We start from the raw sequence: 17,094 nt of genomic DNA, 5'->3' as shown, positions 1-17,094 counted from the left end.
AAACAAAGAAACAAACAAACAAAACCCCATGTTTGTCCAAAAGAAAAAGATGTCCATGAACTGATATGATTTTTTTTGAGAATTTCTAAAAAAAGTGTGACTAAAATTCTAATTTCAAAAGGTAATGTATTTGAATTTGTTAAGTAAAAGCAATGTATTATTTACTTATTTATGATTTTTATTTTTAAATATAATGAATGGAACCTGACTGGAATGACAACCTGAAAATGTTAACATGAATGGTATTAGCATGAACAATATCAAGGGCTTCTCATCATTGGGATAACATCAATATGTAATTCTGATGGAGAACTCAAATGGATTAGAAGACGCATTCAACTAGTTCTACTAATTCAGCAGCATTTTTCCCTTCAGGACTTGATATTTCTACATGTAACTACTACAAGCAATGAGAAAATATTTCTGATTTTTTAAAGCTATAAATAATTATACCAAGGAAGAAAATGCTGTTTTCCCTTTTTCAACTGCCATTTAAATAGCAGAGGTTCTAATGGATGTTTTAAAAAATGTTATTTCTTTAATCTGTAAATCTCTCTTTTGTGGGTCTGAGTTAATATTTTATAAAGGACAATAGTTTTTAGCTCCTTACCATTTATGATATAATCACTATATTTTAAAATTATTTCTCTAGTGTTCAGCAGTTCTTTGGGATAGTAAGCATACATTAATTTTCAAACACAAAAATCTCTTACTTTATTAATTTTAGCAACAGAAAGTTATAAGTAAATTTGAATTTATTTAGCTTCCTGAATTAAAATCAGCCATTAAAAATATAAAAGAGACATGGCAAGAGCTAGGGTTGTGGTTCAGTGGTAAAACTCTCACATAGCATACACAATGTGCTGGGTTTGATCCTCAGCACCACATAAAATAAATAAATAAAATAAAGGTATAAAAATATTTTTTAAAAAAAGAGGGAGAGAGACAGACAGACATGGGCTGGGGATGTGGCTCAGTGATAGAGCACTTTATTGGCATGTGAGAGGCCTTGGGTTTCATCTCTAGCATGGCCATTAAAGAAAGAAAGAAGAAATAGTAGTTTGGGGACACAAATATAATGTATAACATTGAATTCATTTAGGACTATGTTGAACAATGCCATTGTTAACTATAATGAGATGTAAGCCCTAGTATAAATTTAAGAGGAAAGGAAACTATGTCTTTCTACCTACCTAATGAATACTACTATAGATATGTAGTCAATCCTCAGTATACCTAGGAGACTTATTCCCAGATGCCCCGTGGATATAAAAATCCATGGATGCTCATCACTTATACACAGTGGCACAGTATTGGCATATAAACTAAGTTCATCCTCTGATATACTTTAAATCCTCTCTAGATTTTTTTTATAATACCTACTATAATACAAACACATTACATGAATAGTTCTTATACTGTATTGTTTAGGAATAATAAGAAATAAAAAGTCTGAACATGTTCAGACAATCACAATTTTTAAAAAATATTTTCAATCTGAGGTTGGTTGGACCTATACATGGAAGGCTGGCTATATTCCGTGCTGAAATATAGAATGTGTGATGAATACTTTTGAGATTCTAACTACAACCACATTCCTGTTTAAAAATCTGAACAAAAGTATAAAACAATATACTCATGTTTCTCTCAAAAGTTATACCTAGAGGTATTGATAAGAGTTATTACTTGAGGAAAACAGAGAAAAGAAGACTACTTGATGCCAACTGTAAGAACTATGATCGCTCTGAGTGCAGGTTGCAAATGAAATCTTAAATGAATGTTAATTGTATTTTTGTCAATCAATGCTTTTATTTTTTTTAGATTTATAAGCTTTACATTCAAGGTAGATTGGATCAGCTTATAGACTTATAGGAAATGGATGAATATAAGAACTGGGGTAGGTTTTCTTCTTCACTTTTTTCAAAGTTTAGCTTTGACAACTCTCCATTAGAGAATCATATTTCAATTGGTTAAGCTTGATTAAGAAAATACACATTGACTTCCAGTGCTATGAGTTCATTTTGGAGTAACAGTAAAAACCAAAGAATGACCCCCAACAACAATGAAAGTGAAAAGAAAAAGTGGAAAGTATCTAAAGAGGCAGTACATCTTCATTTCTATTTTAATATATGATATGCCTGCTATAAAAACAAAATGTGTAGTTGTGAATGACATGAATGACAAAATTCTATATGTTCTTCATAGTTTCATAGCATGTATTTCATTCTCATTAATATACAAAAGGGAAATTAATAAACTTAAAACCTAAAAAAAGTATAAAAAGAAATCAAATAGCCAGAACCCTTCTGAAGTTACAAACACAACCACCACATTAACACATAAGTAAGCACAGGAAAAACCCACACAGATAAAAATTGACTTCTCTTATAAGATCAGTACCTTTTCCTTGACAAAGCTGGTGTCCCCCAAGGAGAGGGGAGAGAAGACTCACTTGTCAGGCAAGGAGGAATCTGTTCTGCACGACTACAGACAACAAAACAGACAGGGTGGTTTAGAGAGGTTAGAAGAGAGCACCAGATTGGCAGTTGGTTAGTTTCACAAGAAAGTTTAATAAGGAGCATCCTCCATATTCAGCAGGAATGAGGAACAAGACTACACCTCATGCACTGAGTGACACAGAAGAGTATGCATGTGTAAGGCAGGTGCTTATCCCTATTAATGTGAACATTTAACACATTTGTTAAGTAGAGTGCTGTAGACCCTCTTTTTAATAATTCAAAATAAAAACGAGTTATAGCAACTAGAATAAGTAGAGAACAGAAGTTGAATCTGATTATGCAAATTTATAGTTTATTCCTACAATCTCATGTTTTCCTGGAAGAAATATATATATATATATATATATATACACACACATAGAGTCTATTTTGGGTACAATATAGAAACAATTCACTTATTAAAAAAAAACTATGTAACTGGTAAAAGTGATGATGCTTAGAACAGATAACTTAGCAGCATGATCACTCTTACATTATTTTTAAAGTGAGAACTTAATTGAAAACACAGTAGAAGCACTGAAAATAGTGCTTTAGATAAAATGGCTCTCCAATGTTCTTACTTAGAAACCTGGATTTTCCCCATCACAGAATTTGTCACAATACATTATAATTATTTATGTGACTATATTTTCAGCTAAAGGACAGCAAGGACCAAGGCAGTCTTGTACAGAACTGAATCCTGAATGACAGAATGCACAATGATTCAGCATGCAGGAGGTTTTCATTAAACACTTATTTACTGAGGGAAAGAGTAAATGACTCTGAAGGATCTTGAACTTGATGATTCAAGACACTAATTAATATGACTCAGAGAGCTATATCACTTTTCAAGAATTATGAAATGTTGAGAATGAGGTTATCTGCCATTTGTCTGGACATAAGTATAATCATAAGTATATTCTCCTGTTGATAATTAGTATCTGTAAATCTGCTGCACCTAATGTTTTATAAGGATAAAGAGGAAAAAAGAACAATAGTAAACATCATTAATAAGGGAAATTTCATAGAAATTCATTAATAAAGGAAATTATTCTATTAAGTGCAATATGAGCTAGTTGAACCTGAATTTACAAATAACACACTTCCATGCTGAAAAACTTAGCATGATGTCAATGGTATTATTCCCAAGTGCTACGCTTCAAGCAAACAGGACAGATGATTCATTTGTTTTCATTTTCCTTTGTAATGCATAATTCAAATCTTAATGTGGAGCATTAATGCTGAGTAGACCCTGTATTTTGGAAGTCAGCCATACCTGTCAAAAGAATCTGTGGCTACTTTGTAGAGGTAAATAAAGAGTTTACTGCAGTGCCGTAAAGTGGGTGACACTGTGTCCACTGAGATCACATCTTCCTCTAGCAGTCTTTGAAATGGCTGTGTGTTTGACGGGAAGACATTCATGGCGCTTATTTTTCTTAGGTCTGAGAAGCAGCCAAGAAATCGAACAGCATCTGCCAACTTTTCATACTGAATCTCTGTTTTGAAGAAATGAGAGTTGGCTGGCTCATAGCGCATTGCTGCAGTCAATGTGCAGAACACCGTGTGGAGAAGTTCAAATACTTGATTCTGGTTCACTTTCTCCCAGCCATTCTTGGGGGGAGAGCTCAAAGATCTTTCCATAGCAACAAGCAAGGATGTAATGTACACAAATCCTCCCACTTTCCTAAAAACTGTTCTTGAACGATGGCTTTCTCGAAGGACTGAAAGGAGGGCCTATAGGGAACAAAAGACAAAAAGAAACATAATTAAAATATTTTTAAGTCAAGTAAAAAAGCTACTGTATATAAATATCAAAGGGGAACACCAATCTGTGAACATTTCATATAAAGGTTATTGTCATTTACCCAATAACTAGTTCTATAAACCACATCAAATATCCTGCTGATTAAAAAATGCCACTATTAGAGTCAGAAGATAACTTCAGGTAACACCATCCTACATTTCTTTTGATAGAATGAGGTTATAACAAAATGTTGGTTTAAAAAGCTTTTTCTATCTGTAATTGATAATGCTATCAATTAATTCAGTGATTGCACAAAATCATATTATTAAATAAGTAAAATAAATATTTTCATCTGATTTTACACCATCATGCATTATACATGACTGTGTATGCACATATAAATTGATTTATTCTAGGAGGAATTTGAGAGATGATATGGGTGGGCAACATTTGAGGTCTTTTAATTCATATGAAATGCTCATATTCTCATGTCTTTGAAAAAGGATTCACTTCAGAGGACTTATCAGACATTCTCTCTGCAAAATGAATTGAGAGAAATAAGAGTATGCCCTTTCCCAGAACAGCTATAAGCAGTAAGAAAGAAAACCTAAAGCAAATAAGTAAATCAAACTTTAATAACTATCAGTTATTTATTGAATTGTCTGTGGTACTTTTAACTTTGCTTATTTTAAAAATACCACATTATGATATCACCTACTATTTTACTGGACACTTACCACGGACTAGGCACTGAGTGCTTTCATGCATTATGTTATTTAATCTTCTCAACAATCCTACGAATTAGATACTACAGCTTGAGTATCTCTTATCCAAAATTCTTGGAACCAAGAGATTTTTAAGGTTTATTCAGAATATTTGCATGTAGGAATATGACCTAAGCCTAAATGTGAAAGCCATTTATGTTTTGTATGCACCTTATACACACAGCCTGAAGGTAAACTGATGTTATATTTTAAAAATTTGTGCCATAAAACAGTTTTATAGCATGGAATTTTTCACTTGTGGCTCTTGTGGGCTCCACTCCTTTCCTTTCTAAGACAACATCAGTACTTGGAAGACAACAAATATCTATTATTACTAAGACACAATTTATAGTCTTCCCAGTTAATACATTTGAAAAAAATCATTTTATTAAAATATCTAAAACATTTATGATGATATATTTGAAAGGCTACATAATAGTATGTCAATATATATATAATCATCTTTTGAAGTATACTGCTTCAGAAATTTTAAAGATTTCAATATATGTACCTAAGTCTTAATTCATTATGTTGAAAGATAGGAAATATGAAATTTGTATATGTAAATAAAATGTAAAACCATAGTATATTTCTTCCACTATTTTGCAAAAAAGAAATTTCCACTTTAGTAATATTTGGTAATAATATAGTTTCCATATCCTGTCAAATTTAATAAACTGTATTTATACTTGTAATGTAACTCATATTGATAGAAGATTTTTAGCAATAAAAAAAATCATACAACCTAGACTGGAGATTAAATGCAAAAGCTACACAGAAAGCCTAGCTTCAAATTCTGACTCCAACATTCAACTGTTTTACCATACTAGTTACTCAATCTTTCTGTGCCCAGTGTCCTTTTATGTAAAATGGTAAAAATAACAACAAATTAGCTTACTGTATACATATGTAAAGCCCTTAACAAAATGCCTGGCACATAAGCCTACCGCTATCTTTGAAAACACTGGGACAAAAATTGACAAGTATAGTCATATATCACTTTAACAATGGAGACATGTTATGTGAAATTATTTCATTGTTGTGTAACGCTGGAGTGTACTTATATGATGCTAGATGGCACAGCCCATCCACACCTAGGCTATATGGTACAATAAAATAACTAGATGACAAAAATTTTCACCTCCATTTTAATCTTATGAGACCAGTTATATATATGTGGTCTGTCATTAGATCAAAAACGTTTGTACACAGCACATGACAATATAATTTTATAAATGACGAAAAGTTCAGAGTTAAAGTAAAATGTACAAAAATCATATAGTTAGTTATAATTATGATAGAGATTAGGAAAAAAAGTGCTTATTAATCCTGAATTCAATACTCTGTATTACATCTTTCTGGGTAGATCCATCTCTTCCTCAAAACTGGTTATCTGTTGAGTATCTTACATTAGAGCATAATCTCAGCGTTTGAAAGCTTTCAAGTAAATCAAACTTTAATAACTACAATTGTTTTAATTGATTTAATTGCTTAAAATCAATAAATGAAGATGAGTAGCAAGCATTAAAGTTACGATGATATCTGTATGCTCAGTGGTTAGACAAAATTATCACTTACATCTGCATTAATTAATGAATGCAATTCAAATTTGTGTGTCAGCAGAATTGTACTATAGAACACATTATGGGATTTCAGGTTTGTACACAAAATAATTTCAAATTAAATTACATAAGTCTACAATATATGCAAGTTGAATAGAGGCACTGAGGCAGTCCTGAAAGTGGCAAAAACAGAAAATGAAATTGAGATCTTAAGTTCTCCCTACTGCTTTTCAGCCCTAAAATTTTATGCCCTCAAAGAAGAAGAATGCTAGATGGCTCACATCAGCTGTTAAGTCAGCTGTCATAGTTTCGGGAATTCTGTGAGTTAGTTGTTAAAGGCAGTCATAATTGAAAAATAAGTTATACATTTGCAACTAAGTACATTATTTTAAAAACAAATGTAATTTTCTATATTTTACTATTATCAATGCATGTGAAAATACTGTAATGGGGGCTACTGTTCATCTCCTCCCAATCCACATTTATCAACTTTGAGGCCTATAACAGGCATCAGTCGGAGTACTATGCTATGGAAATCAGTAAACACCATACCTCAGGTACCCCTCCAGCCTAAGTTAGTTATTAATATGAACTAGAACAATGCCTCAAAATTATGGATTGGCTGATTACATCTTGTCTCTACCTGCCAGTATTTTACAAATCCAATTAAGAAGGTATCAAAAGGGGGCGGGGGTGTATGTCAAAAACATTGGGAGGGCTGGGCACAGTGGTGAATGCCTATAATGCCAGCGCTCCAGAGGCTGAGACAGGAGGACTACAAGTTCAAAGCCAGCCTCAGCCAAGATGAAGTGCTAAGCAACTCAATGAGACCCTGTCTCTAAATCAAATACAAAATAGGTCTGTGAGTGTGGCTCAGTGGTTGAGTGCCCTTGAGTTCAATCCCCTGTACCAAAAAAACCCCAAACATTGGCAATCTTAATATCTTTTGAAGCCCTTTGTTTTCTCCCCAAAATTCATTCAAATATATAAATGTTTCTCAAATACTAATATTGAGTTAGACTTCTGTTTTGCCTATGAGATAAATAATCTTATTGCTTTTTAAAAAATGCATACTTGAAATTATCATTATGCTCAAAACAGGATGTAATACACAAAAACATAAAGAAAAAAATGCAAACTTTTTTATTATGGATGAGAAATTTAGCTAAATAAAACACAAAGACAATTCTTGTTATGTCTTGTGTAAAAAGGGGTATGTAGGAGACCAGATGCCCCCAAGTATTCCCTTTTGTTTAAGAATTATTTTGAGCTGAAGGCAATTAAGAAACAGATACAAAAGAAAAACTCTATGCCCTCCCCATCTGTTTAAAAACAGGATATAAACTTACATAGGTTTCTGCATTCTCCTTGCTTTTCTACCAAGAAGGATCAAGTTTCATCATGAAGACAAAATCAGACTCCTGTCAACCTAGATAAGGTGCTAGAGGAATCTACACAACAAACTTTATTTGCTAGTTGTTACCTATGATTCATTTGCCTTCCTATAATTTTCCTTACCTATGGTCCATTTCTTTTATCTTGTCTCTCTCTAAAATTCAGCTGTTCTTTGTTGAAGATGATATGTAACTTGGAGTTCTAGCCATCTCTTTGAGTACTACTCTTTCCCTGTGCATGTGACACATATACATGAGTTTACAGGCTATGTATGATCTTCTGCTTGTTTTTCTCTCACTAATCTGTCCTTATTTACAGAGGTCATTTCCAGCTAAGAACTGAGGAGGATAGTGGGAACATTATTTTTTCCTCCCTTACAGGTCAGAGTACCAGAGAAAGAAGTGTGAGGGTAGAGAGATAAGTCACCAGGGTCTTAAAGGTCAGGTTAAACATGCTGTCATCCCCCCATCTGTTATTTTTACATAATTTTAGACTTGAAGAAAAACTGTAAAAATAGTTCAAAGAATTCAGATATCTCTTCCACATTAACATTTAACTCTCTCTTTTTCTCTTTCTTCCAACCCCCCACTCTCCTTTGCCCCTAACAACTCCAATGTATTCTTTCCTAAAAGGGAATTCTCTTGCCTATAATGATAAAAATTAGAAAATGGAACACTGAAACAATACAATTATCTAATCCACAGACATATTGTGTTTTTTGCCAAATCCCAGTAACACTCTTTAAGGCAAAAGAAAATTCAAGATCATTCACTTCATGGAGGAGTCATTTCACCCTCTTTACTAGGGAACAGTTTCTGAGCCATTTTCTATTTCACTTTGGAAGAGTATAGGACAGATATTTTGTAGAAATCCTCCCAATTTGGACTTACCTGATGTTTTCTAATAATCAAATTTAGATCACTTTGGGCAGGAGAAAACAAAAAAAGTGATGCTAAAATCTTCTCAGAGCTTCCTATCAGGAGACACAAGCTATTCATTGGTACCATTAGTGGCAAAATCAACATTGATCATTTGGTTAAGGAAGAGTCCATTGAAACTTTTGAAGGTAGAATTTGAGACTGTGTTAAAAAACAAACAAACAAACAAACAAAAACAAAACCCTTTCATCCTCTGTTTTTAGCAGCCAGTGATGATTTTTACCTGAATCAATTATTACAACAGTTCACAGATGGAGATTATCTACCTTTTGACTGTAAATAAGAGCTATTCCTTATCTCCATTTATATGTTTGCTTCTGTTTATGTATTCATTTATTTGCTTTTTTATTTACTTTGATCTCTTCCTTATTTTCTGGCTAAATGTAAAATGTTTTAAGCTCATTTTGTTTCTTTTTCTTGCCCAGCCAAATAATCAATCATTTCTCTAAGGAGCCCAGGCTCCTTATAATGGAAAATGGTATTTAGAAATCATGTATCAATAAACAAATGAAAAAATGGATTTTAATGAATTTCTCTCAGTTTACTCAGATGTTATTTAAATACAAAGGTAGGTTTCTAGATAAGCAAGGCTGTTTCTTTTGGTTAAATTATTATTATTCATATTGCAGAAGTTCAAAGCACATCTCTGTAAAGAAACTACATGAGTCCAGATCTTGGCTACTCTGCCTACCACACACATACAGTGGGCAAGTTGTTTAAGCAGTCTGTGTGTTAGTTTATAATCTATAATAAAACAGGAATATTAATAGTACCTATCTTTATTAAGAGGATTAAATAAATAGATGCATGTAAATGCACACAATAGTATTTGACACATTGAAAGCAGTTAATGAAAGTTAGTTGTTATTACAATTACACTGATTTCTAGTAAGTGGAGAAATTGTTTTATGTTTATCTATTACACCTTACTTTCATTATTAAATTCACTTGTAAACAAATCAAAGCGAAACATTAATTTCAGTTTTGAGTCTAAAATCTTCTTATGATGAGATGCCAGTAATTATAGTAATGTGAGAAAATATGTGAATGCAAATCTTTGGAAAGCATAATGGTGTTGTGGAAAAAATGTGGGTAGTACTGAAATCTCTACCACTTGAAAGTTAGTCATATAAACATATCCAAGTTGCAGAAACCATCTAGCCTAAGTTTTCTGATCTGCTAAATAGGAATCTATTTATAGAACTGCTAAAGAATAAAGTGATAAAAGCCTATGTAAAACTTCTAATATACAGTTTGATATTTACTAGAATATAGATTTTATATATATATACACATACATACATACACATACATACATATATATATTCACACACACATTTGTGACATACAATGTCATGTGAAACATTTTATTTCACAGATGTGTAATACTGAGTGATTTTAACTGAATAGATAATATACATATTTTAAATTTATTATAGTGCTATACTTGACTGATACACCTTTTTATTTTATTTAAGATAATTTCTATAAACCAAGATAATCTGCAAAGTAGCAGTAAATCAATACATATTGGGAGATACAAACGACCAGTTTTCCAAATCTTTAATTTGTACAAAGTTGTGTGGATTTTTTTTTTGATACTTTGAATTTTGAAATTTCCCTGTCTCTAATATTCACTTCAAAATAATGACAGATTTTAGAGAATAGACACAAACTTACCCTTAAAATGTCAGTCTTTAACTGCAGTTCTGTGGGTGGAGCTGAATGCATTAACCCCAGGAGAGTACCCATGTCATCGTCCCCATTTGGAGAGAGCACCAACTGCTGGATAGTCATCAAGGCATGCTGCCGGCATTGAGGGTACTTCACTATATTGTGTGCACATCTTGCACCTCCAAATTCCCGAAAAATTCCTTGAAGGGAGAAAAAGTACAACACTGAAAAACTTAAAACATTTGAGATAAATCTGAATTAAAATTCAATTTCTTTCATTGGTAAAGTAATTCAAAAGAATCCAACTAAAACCCACCCAGCTATTTTGCCTTTTAAGTGAAAATTACACTGCAGAATGTCAGCAAAGGTATATGCACATTTTCTCTAGACTCCTAATACAAGATTAACTCCCTGATATGCTCACCATGTCCAAATTCTCCAAATCTAGAACATTCAGAATTTCATAGGTAGATACCAGGAATCCCAACACTGAAGTCAATTTATATAGAAGGTTTCCATGAATCTACTCCATATAAGTGAGATTTAAACTAGAAAGGGCTTTCAAAATAATAACAAGAATGGAATAAATTACCATAGGAAAAATTATAAAGAACCAAATTTTTGTCAGGCAGAGCATAAGAACAAAAAAAGACAAATTCTATGATAGAAAACATCAGTCATTGTTTTGTTCCAAAGCCTTCAGATAAACTTATTCATTTATTTTATTTAATTCTTATCTCCTTCCATACAGAAGTCCAAAGTGATATAGTGAGTAATTAATCAGGCAGTATTTGTTCACCACGAACAAATTCTCCAAATCCAGAACATTCAGAACTTCATAGGTGGATACTCGGAAACCCAACATTGAAATCAATTTATATAGAAGGTTTTCATGAATATACTTATGCCTACAGTGCCTACCTCTATAACCTGTACTTCTGTTCACAAATGATATTGTTCTCATGTCGAATATCATCTTCAAATACAAAAAAAAAGGACCAAGTGACATAAATCACTAATCAGCATTTCTTCCAAGTAATTCTACTCTTTATGCTTCCCCCCCTTTAGCTTTTTTTAAATTTTTGATTGATACTTTCTACATTTACATAAAGATAAAATTCCCTGTCGTATATTTATATATGCATATACCATGATTTTGTTAAGTTCATTCTATTTCCTCCCCTTTCCTGTCCCTTCTCCTTCCTTTTAGATCTCCTTCTTCTATTTCACTCATCTTTCCTACACCTTTCTAATGTCCAATTCCAATTCCCCTTTGCCCTTATTTTGCTATATTTTATATATATGAGAAAAATCATTTGACCCTTAATTTTCTGAGTCTGGCTTATTTCAGTTAGCACGATATCCTCCATTTCTAACCATTTACTGCCAAATGACTTAAGTTCATTTTTCTTTATGACTGAGTGAAATTCCATTCTATATATATATATATGATGCTTTCTTAATTCATTCATCTATTGACTGTTACCTTACAATATAATACAATAATAATCCTCAGCATGTCCTGAAAAGGTATCTGTGATCCAAGCCCAGTCCAACACATCTACCCCTACTTATTCCTCTCAAGTTGTATTGACCTTATTGCCTGCAGATTTTTTGAGGTTCAAGTAATCTTGTTTTTAAAAGCAAGAATGATATTTTATAAATACAGTTGAGAACTTTGTAATGTTTGGAACAACTAATAATAAAAAAAATTAATAAAATAAAATTTCAAATAAAATAAATAAATAAATACAGTTGGGCTATCTATTAATTATGGAGAAAAGAAAGAAACATTGAGATGAAAGATAAAGCACAATATTTAATGAAATCTTTTATCTGAGAAAGATTAAGTTTTATTAAAGAATCATGTTGACATTTCCAAATGACACTCTTAATTTTTTATGGTTTGTATATGAGTTGTTCCCACCAAAGCTCATGTAAGAAACAATGTAAGAAAGTTCAGAGGTGAAATAATTGGGTAAGGAGAGTCCTAACCTAATCACTGTATTAGTCCACTGATACAGATTAACTGAATGGTAACTATAGGCAGGTAGGGTATGGCTGGATGAAGGTAGGTCACTGGGCATATGTCTTTAGAGATTGTATTGTGTCTCTCATGAGTGGGGCTCCCTCTCTCTGCTTCCTGATTGTTGTGTCCTGAGCTGCTCTCCTCTGCTATGCCCTTCTGCCATAATGTTTTGCCTGTCTCAGATGCAGAGCTACGGAGTCAGCTAATGATGGACTGAGACCTCTGAAACCCAAATAAACTTTTCTTCCTCTACATTGTTCTCATCTTTTGGTCACAGAGATGAAAAAGCTGACTAAAATACTGGTATTACTATAAGCTTAAGAAAACCATCAAATGAAGCAAATATTTTGAAAAAAATTTAAATAAACAAAATATTTGTACAAGAGTGCATATGTAAGTGAAAATTTTAAAAGGATAAACACAATGTACAACATAAAAGGCAATTTAATACACTTTGAAATAGTAACATGTTATATATTTGATCTTTAATGTGTTTTTAACAGTTAAAAGTATTTCATTATTAGGGATACAATTGTACCATCTTTGAATTAACGGTTTTTCCTCTAAGTAATAATAGCATTTCAGTAGCAAAGAGCACTAGAGAAGAAGTAACGAAAGGTAAGTTTGCTTGTGGCTTTTCTCATTACCTGCATTTGTATTTGAACCTTGAAGAAGCACTGTCAAAGTCTCCATAACCAACAGAGCCAGGTGTTTTTGGTCTTCAACAGAACTATTATTTCTTGAGTCCCCTACAAAAAAAAGTTCAAAGATCTAAATCACAAAACTGACAGGATTATTTTTTGAGTCAGCTTTATATTAAAAATTCCTTTTAATATTTTTAACATTCACTTTCCAGTAAAGCAATCAATATAATACAACTTTTCAAATTATACCTATCTAATAATTACCAAAAGCAGGCTAGAAAGTTACAGTAATCTAACAAATCTTAAAAATAAAAATACTAACTTCAAATATACTTTCTCACAGGGGTTCTTATCAAGGAGAATACTAGATTTTAATGTATCAAAAAGAAAAATTTAAGGATAGTGTGACCAATTCAACTTGTGTTAATTCACATTTAATACTGTGAAATACTACTGTAGTTTTATCATGTGTACACAAGTATGGCATACAAATTTATATACATACATGTTACATATATGTATTATAACATCACAAAATAGGCACTATAGTCAATAAAAATATTTTGAAATTTATATATTTGATTATGCTTAATTCTAATTAATAATTTTCAATGATTTCTAGAAGTCTTACAAAACTCTCTTAGACACAGAAAGTAATACATACTAGTTATGTGGATCATAGATGCTTCTCCTCAGTTTTCATTTAGTTTAAGATGTCCTGCACTACAGTGACATAATTCTGGGATCCCCTTCCCCAATTTCCTAACCAAAATTGAACTGAACAGTTAAGTTAACTTTGGGAAGTACTCACCAAATGTCATAAGAATACTCACCAGGAAGTCATTCAAATCTATAATCAAATGAAAGACACAGCAAGGAAAAACAAAACAATTTTCCTAAATTCCTTTGTCAAATAAGAACAAAGTTATGGAAAAGGCTTTACCTTGTTCATCTAGTGCCTGGGTTGGATCCTTCAAGAGAGCAGCATATTTATGTAAAAGGTTTACCATGACCTCCAGAAGGCCCACCTCCCTGAACACATCTTTAAATATGTAGTCATGTCTTGTAAACTTAAGAAGAGTTTTCATTGCAATAATGCTACAATGGTAAGAAGAACTAGATTTTAAGAGGATACTAACACTAATAAGTTCTTTACATGGAATATAATTTAAGCTAAAAACGACAAACTCCAGCATTTCAAAGTATTTGTTTTGTACTTCTGGGAGTTTGGAAATCTTCTCTGCGAACTGTGACAGTGTGTGCTGTGACTCTAAGATGAAATAATTGGCACTGTCAGCCATGTAAATATTAGTGATGGCATCAAGGATGATTTGGGCAAGGAAGTTGGTTTTTGCTTTTAAAAATGCATTCTGAAGAACTGCAAAGGCCTGGACGTTTCTCACACTGTGACCTAAAATAGAAAATAAGAACAAAAAAGTAGGTGCTATGTGATATTTTAGCCATGGCAAACTAATCTGTTTAAAACACTTCATAAGTTTTAACATCAATGTACTATTTACTAAGAACATATCCTATTTTCACAAAAAGTCTTATTTTTTCCATTGGTTTAAATAATTTAATTAAAAATAAATAACACCAAATAAACCTTTAAAACATTATTATGAATATTTCAATTCAAGACTAGCAGATGTTGAAAACTAGATTCCTTAATTAAAAAAAAAAAAAAGAACCAGTCTTCCACCTTGGAAATTTGTGATGATATCACATTTTATTATCTATAAGGCTGAAACTGATGTAAGAACAGTTATCTCTCAACTTGAAAAGTCTTTGGGACCAAGAATAGGCCCAAGATAAGCAAGATGAAAGCAGGAAATTAGGAGGGGAAAATTTTTTTAAGTTTCAATTTTTCCTTTACAATTACAATAATTTTAATTTGAAATTTTTAACTAAAATTATAATTTCTTTATATAACTGTTTGCTAAAGCAGTTTATGGCCAGTTACCAGTTACACTTTTAAACTTTGATTTTCAAACACATCAGCTGGAAAAGACAAAAACCTTGTTTCTTGTGAGGCAAATCAGTAACAATATTTATAAAGAAATTAACATAGACATTTATATTTGAGGCAGACCAAAACAAGTTGCCTTTAAAAGTTGTCCCCAGGTCCATAACTATTAAGCATTTGCAAGAGTGACAAAAAAAAATCACAAAAAACAAAACATGTAAATCCTTACAGATAAAGCTGGTTTTTAGAAACAGGGTAAATACAGAATTTAGGAAAAGTATGAAAGTGGTTAGAAAGTTTGCTCAAAATTCCTGGCATGGACATTTATAAAAAATTAGAATTTTTTATAAATTTTTTATATTTTTTATAAATGGACATTTATAAAAAATAAGAATTCTAAAAAGCTTCAGTCTAGAGTCTATCAATTCTCATTTATGACATGAATTTATTCTATGTATGGCAAATACCAAAGATTTATCTTTAATTCCTATCTTTAAGCTTAGACACACTGATGAGCATATAAATGTGAAAGTATGACTAAATGTGACAAAGAAGTGACAAATTAAGTTAAAGATGAACTCTAATCAATATTATACACACTTCAGTTATGTGATAATATGAATCCTCACTCTAAAGAAAAGTTAGAGAGCTAAATTGGGGGTAATTTTGGAAAATTTAGAGTTTTCCAAGTTTGGTCATTATCACTCACAAAAAATAAGTTTTATTCATAACCAACTACAAGGATAAATAATCCACTACCAAGAGAAACAAGTCGTTTAAACAAAAATGTATATGCATAAACACGAGTCAAAGGTAAAATGTACTAATCTTCACATACAAAGATAATCTTAGAAACACAGTGGTCAGCAGGGCCTTTGGCTCCCTAATAATGAATGTGCTCTGATCCATTTTTAATCCTACTTGTTACCCAATTCATACAGGGGCCATTACTAGCTAAAATATATTGATCCTAGTAAATAACCAAGGAACACTGAGACTGATTTCCATGGCTGTTTTTTTAAAGCAGGACATTTTATTAAATAATCACCCAATCTTATATTGTATGTAAATCCCAATCATTTCTTGATTGGGAAATGATTATTTCAATTTAAAAAATCTATTCATAATGAAAATTAATAGAATTTGTTAATTTGGCTTTCTATCAGGAAAAAATATCTAAAGGAATGTCTGAAAACTAATATTAAAATAAGTGATTTGCAAATTTGAAACATTTTGTATTTTGAATGTTAATAATGAGAAGTTATTTAAGACTATCATACTCATCAAATTCCTCAAATATTCAGTTAGGAAAGGGGGATATCAATTAAATTTTAAAAATAAATAAAGATTACCCCATATATGAGACAAGTATATTTCTTAAAAATTGTCATATAAGAGCTCTAGTGTTTTAGCTAAAGAGCTGTATCTTGCTTACATTTTAAAACTTGCACTGATTCAATCTGGCACAAAAATAGCTAAAATAAAGTGAGGAAGTCATTCTAAAGGATGACTATCACCACTCATTGCTCTCAAGTCTACACAAACAGAAACAAAATAAATGAATTAATCCAAGGTTTAGAAGTATACCTGCATAGAAAGAATAGAGCCTCCCCATTTTCAGAGTCTGATAAAAAAAATTATAACAGTGAATAACTGTGAATGTTAAAAAAAAAGAGCCTACATAATATAGGCACAAGTAAAATGAAATAAAAATACAGCTCTAAATTAAAAATTCAGGATACTTCATATTATTTGTTAGACTCTGCATCACCAGAGTCAGATTCTATTCAACACTCAGAAGATGGGCCTAAAGAGAGATGAATAGAAAGGAGAACAGGAAAAGCCACCCATGGAATTACAGGAAGAGTGCTTTATAGGGC

General features: G+C 31.8%; 1 protein-coding gene across 2 annotated transcripts in view; it reads right to left on the bottom strand.

Moving 5' to 3' along the window:
• Window positions 1-17,094, bottom strand: part of LOC113177471 (WD repeat and FYVE domain-containing protein 3) — a 238,746-nt gene that overhangs the window by 111,673 nt on the left and 109,979 nt on the right. The window contains exons 10-14 of one of the 2 annotated variants that reach the window (XM_077803562.1): window positions 14,192-14,659; window positions 13,252-13,353; window positions 10,582-10,775; window positions 3,775-4,232; window positions 2,401-2,484 (exon numbers count right to left, since the gene is read on the bottom strand). In XM_077803562.1, coding sequence (XP_077659688.1) covers window positions 2,401-2,484; window positions 3,775-4,232; window positions 10,582-10,775; window positions 13,252-13,353; window positions 14,192-14,659 — 1,306 coding nt within the window. The remainder of the gene's footprint in view (window positions 1-2,400; window positions 2,485-3,774; window positions 4,233-10,581; window positions 10,776-13,251; window positions 13,354-14,191; window positions 14,660-17,094) is intronic. The other variant, XM_077803563.1, reaches the window with a different exon arrangement.

The sequence above is a fragment of the Urocitellus parryii genome, chromosome 10 (genome assembly GCF_045843805.1).
Source record: "Urocitellus parryii isolate mUroPar1 chromosome 10, mUroPar1.hap1, whole genome shotgun sequence".
Taxonomy (NCBI): domain Eukaryota; kingdom Metazoa; phylum Chordata; class Mammalia; order Rodentia; family Sciuridae; genus Urocitellus; species Urocitellus parryii.
Note: the sequence above shows the minus strand (reverse complement) of the source record. Positions and strands in the feature narration are given on the sequence as shown.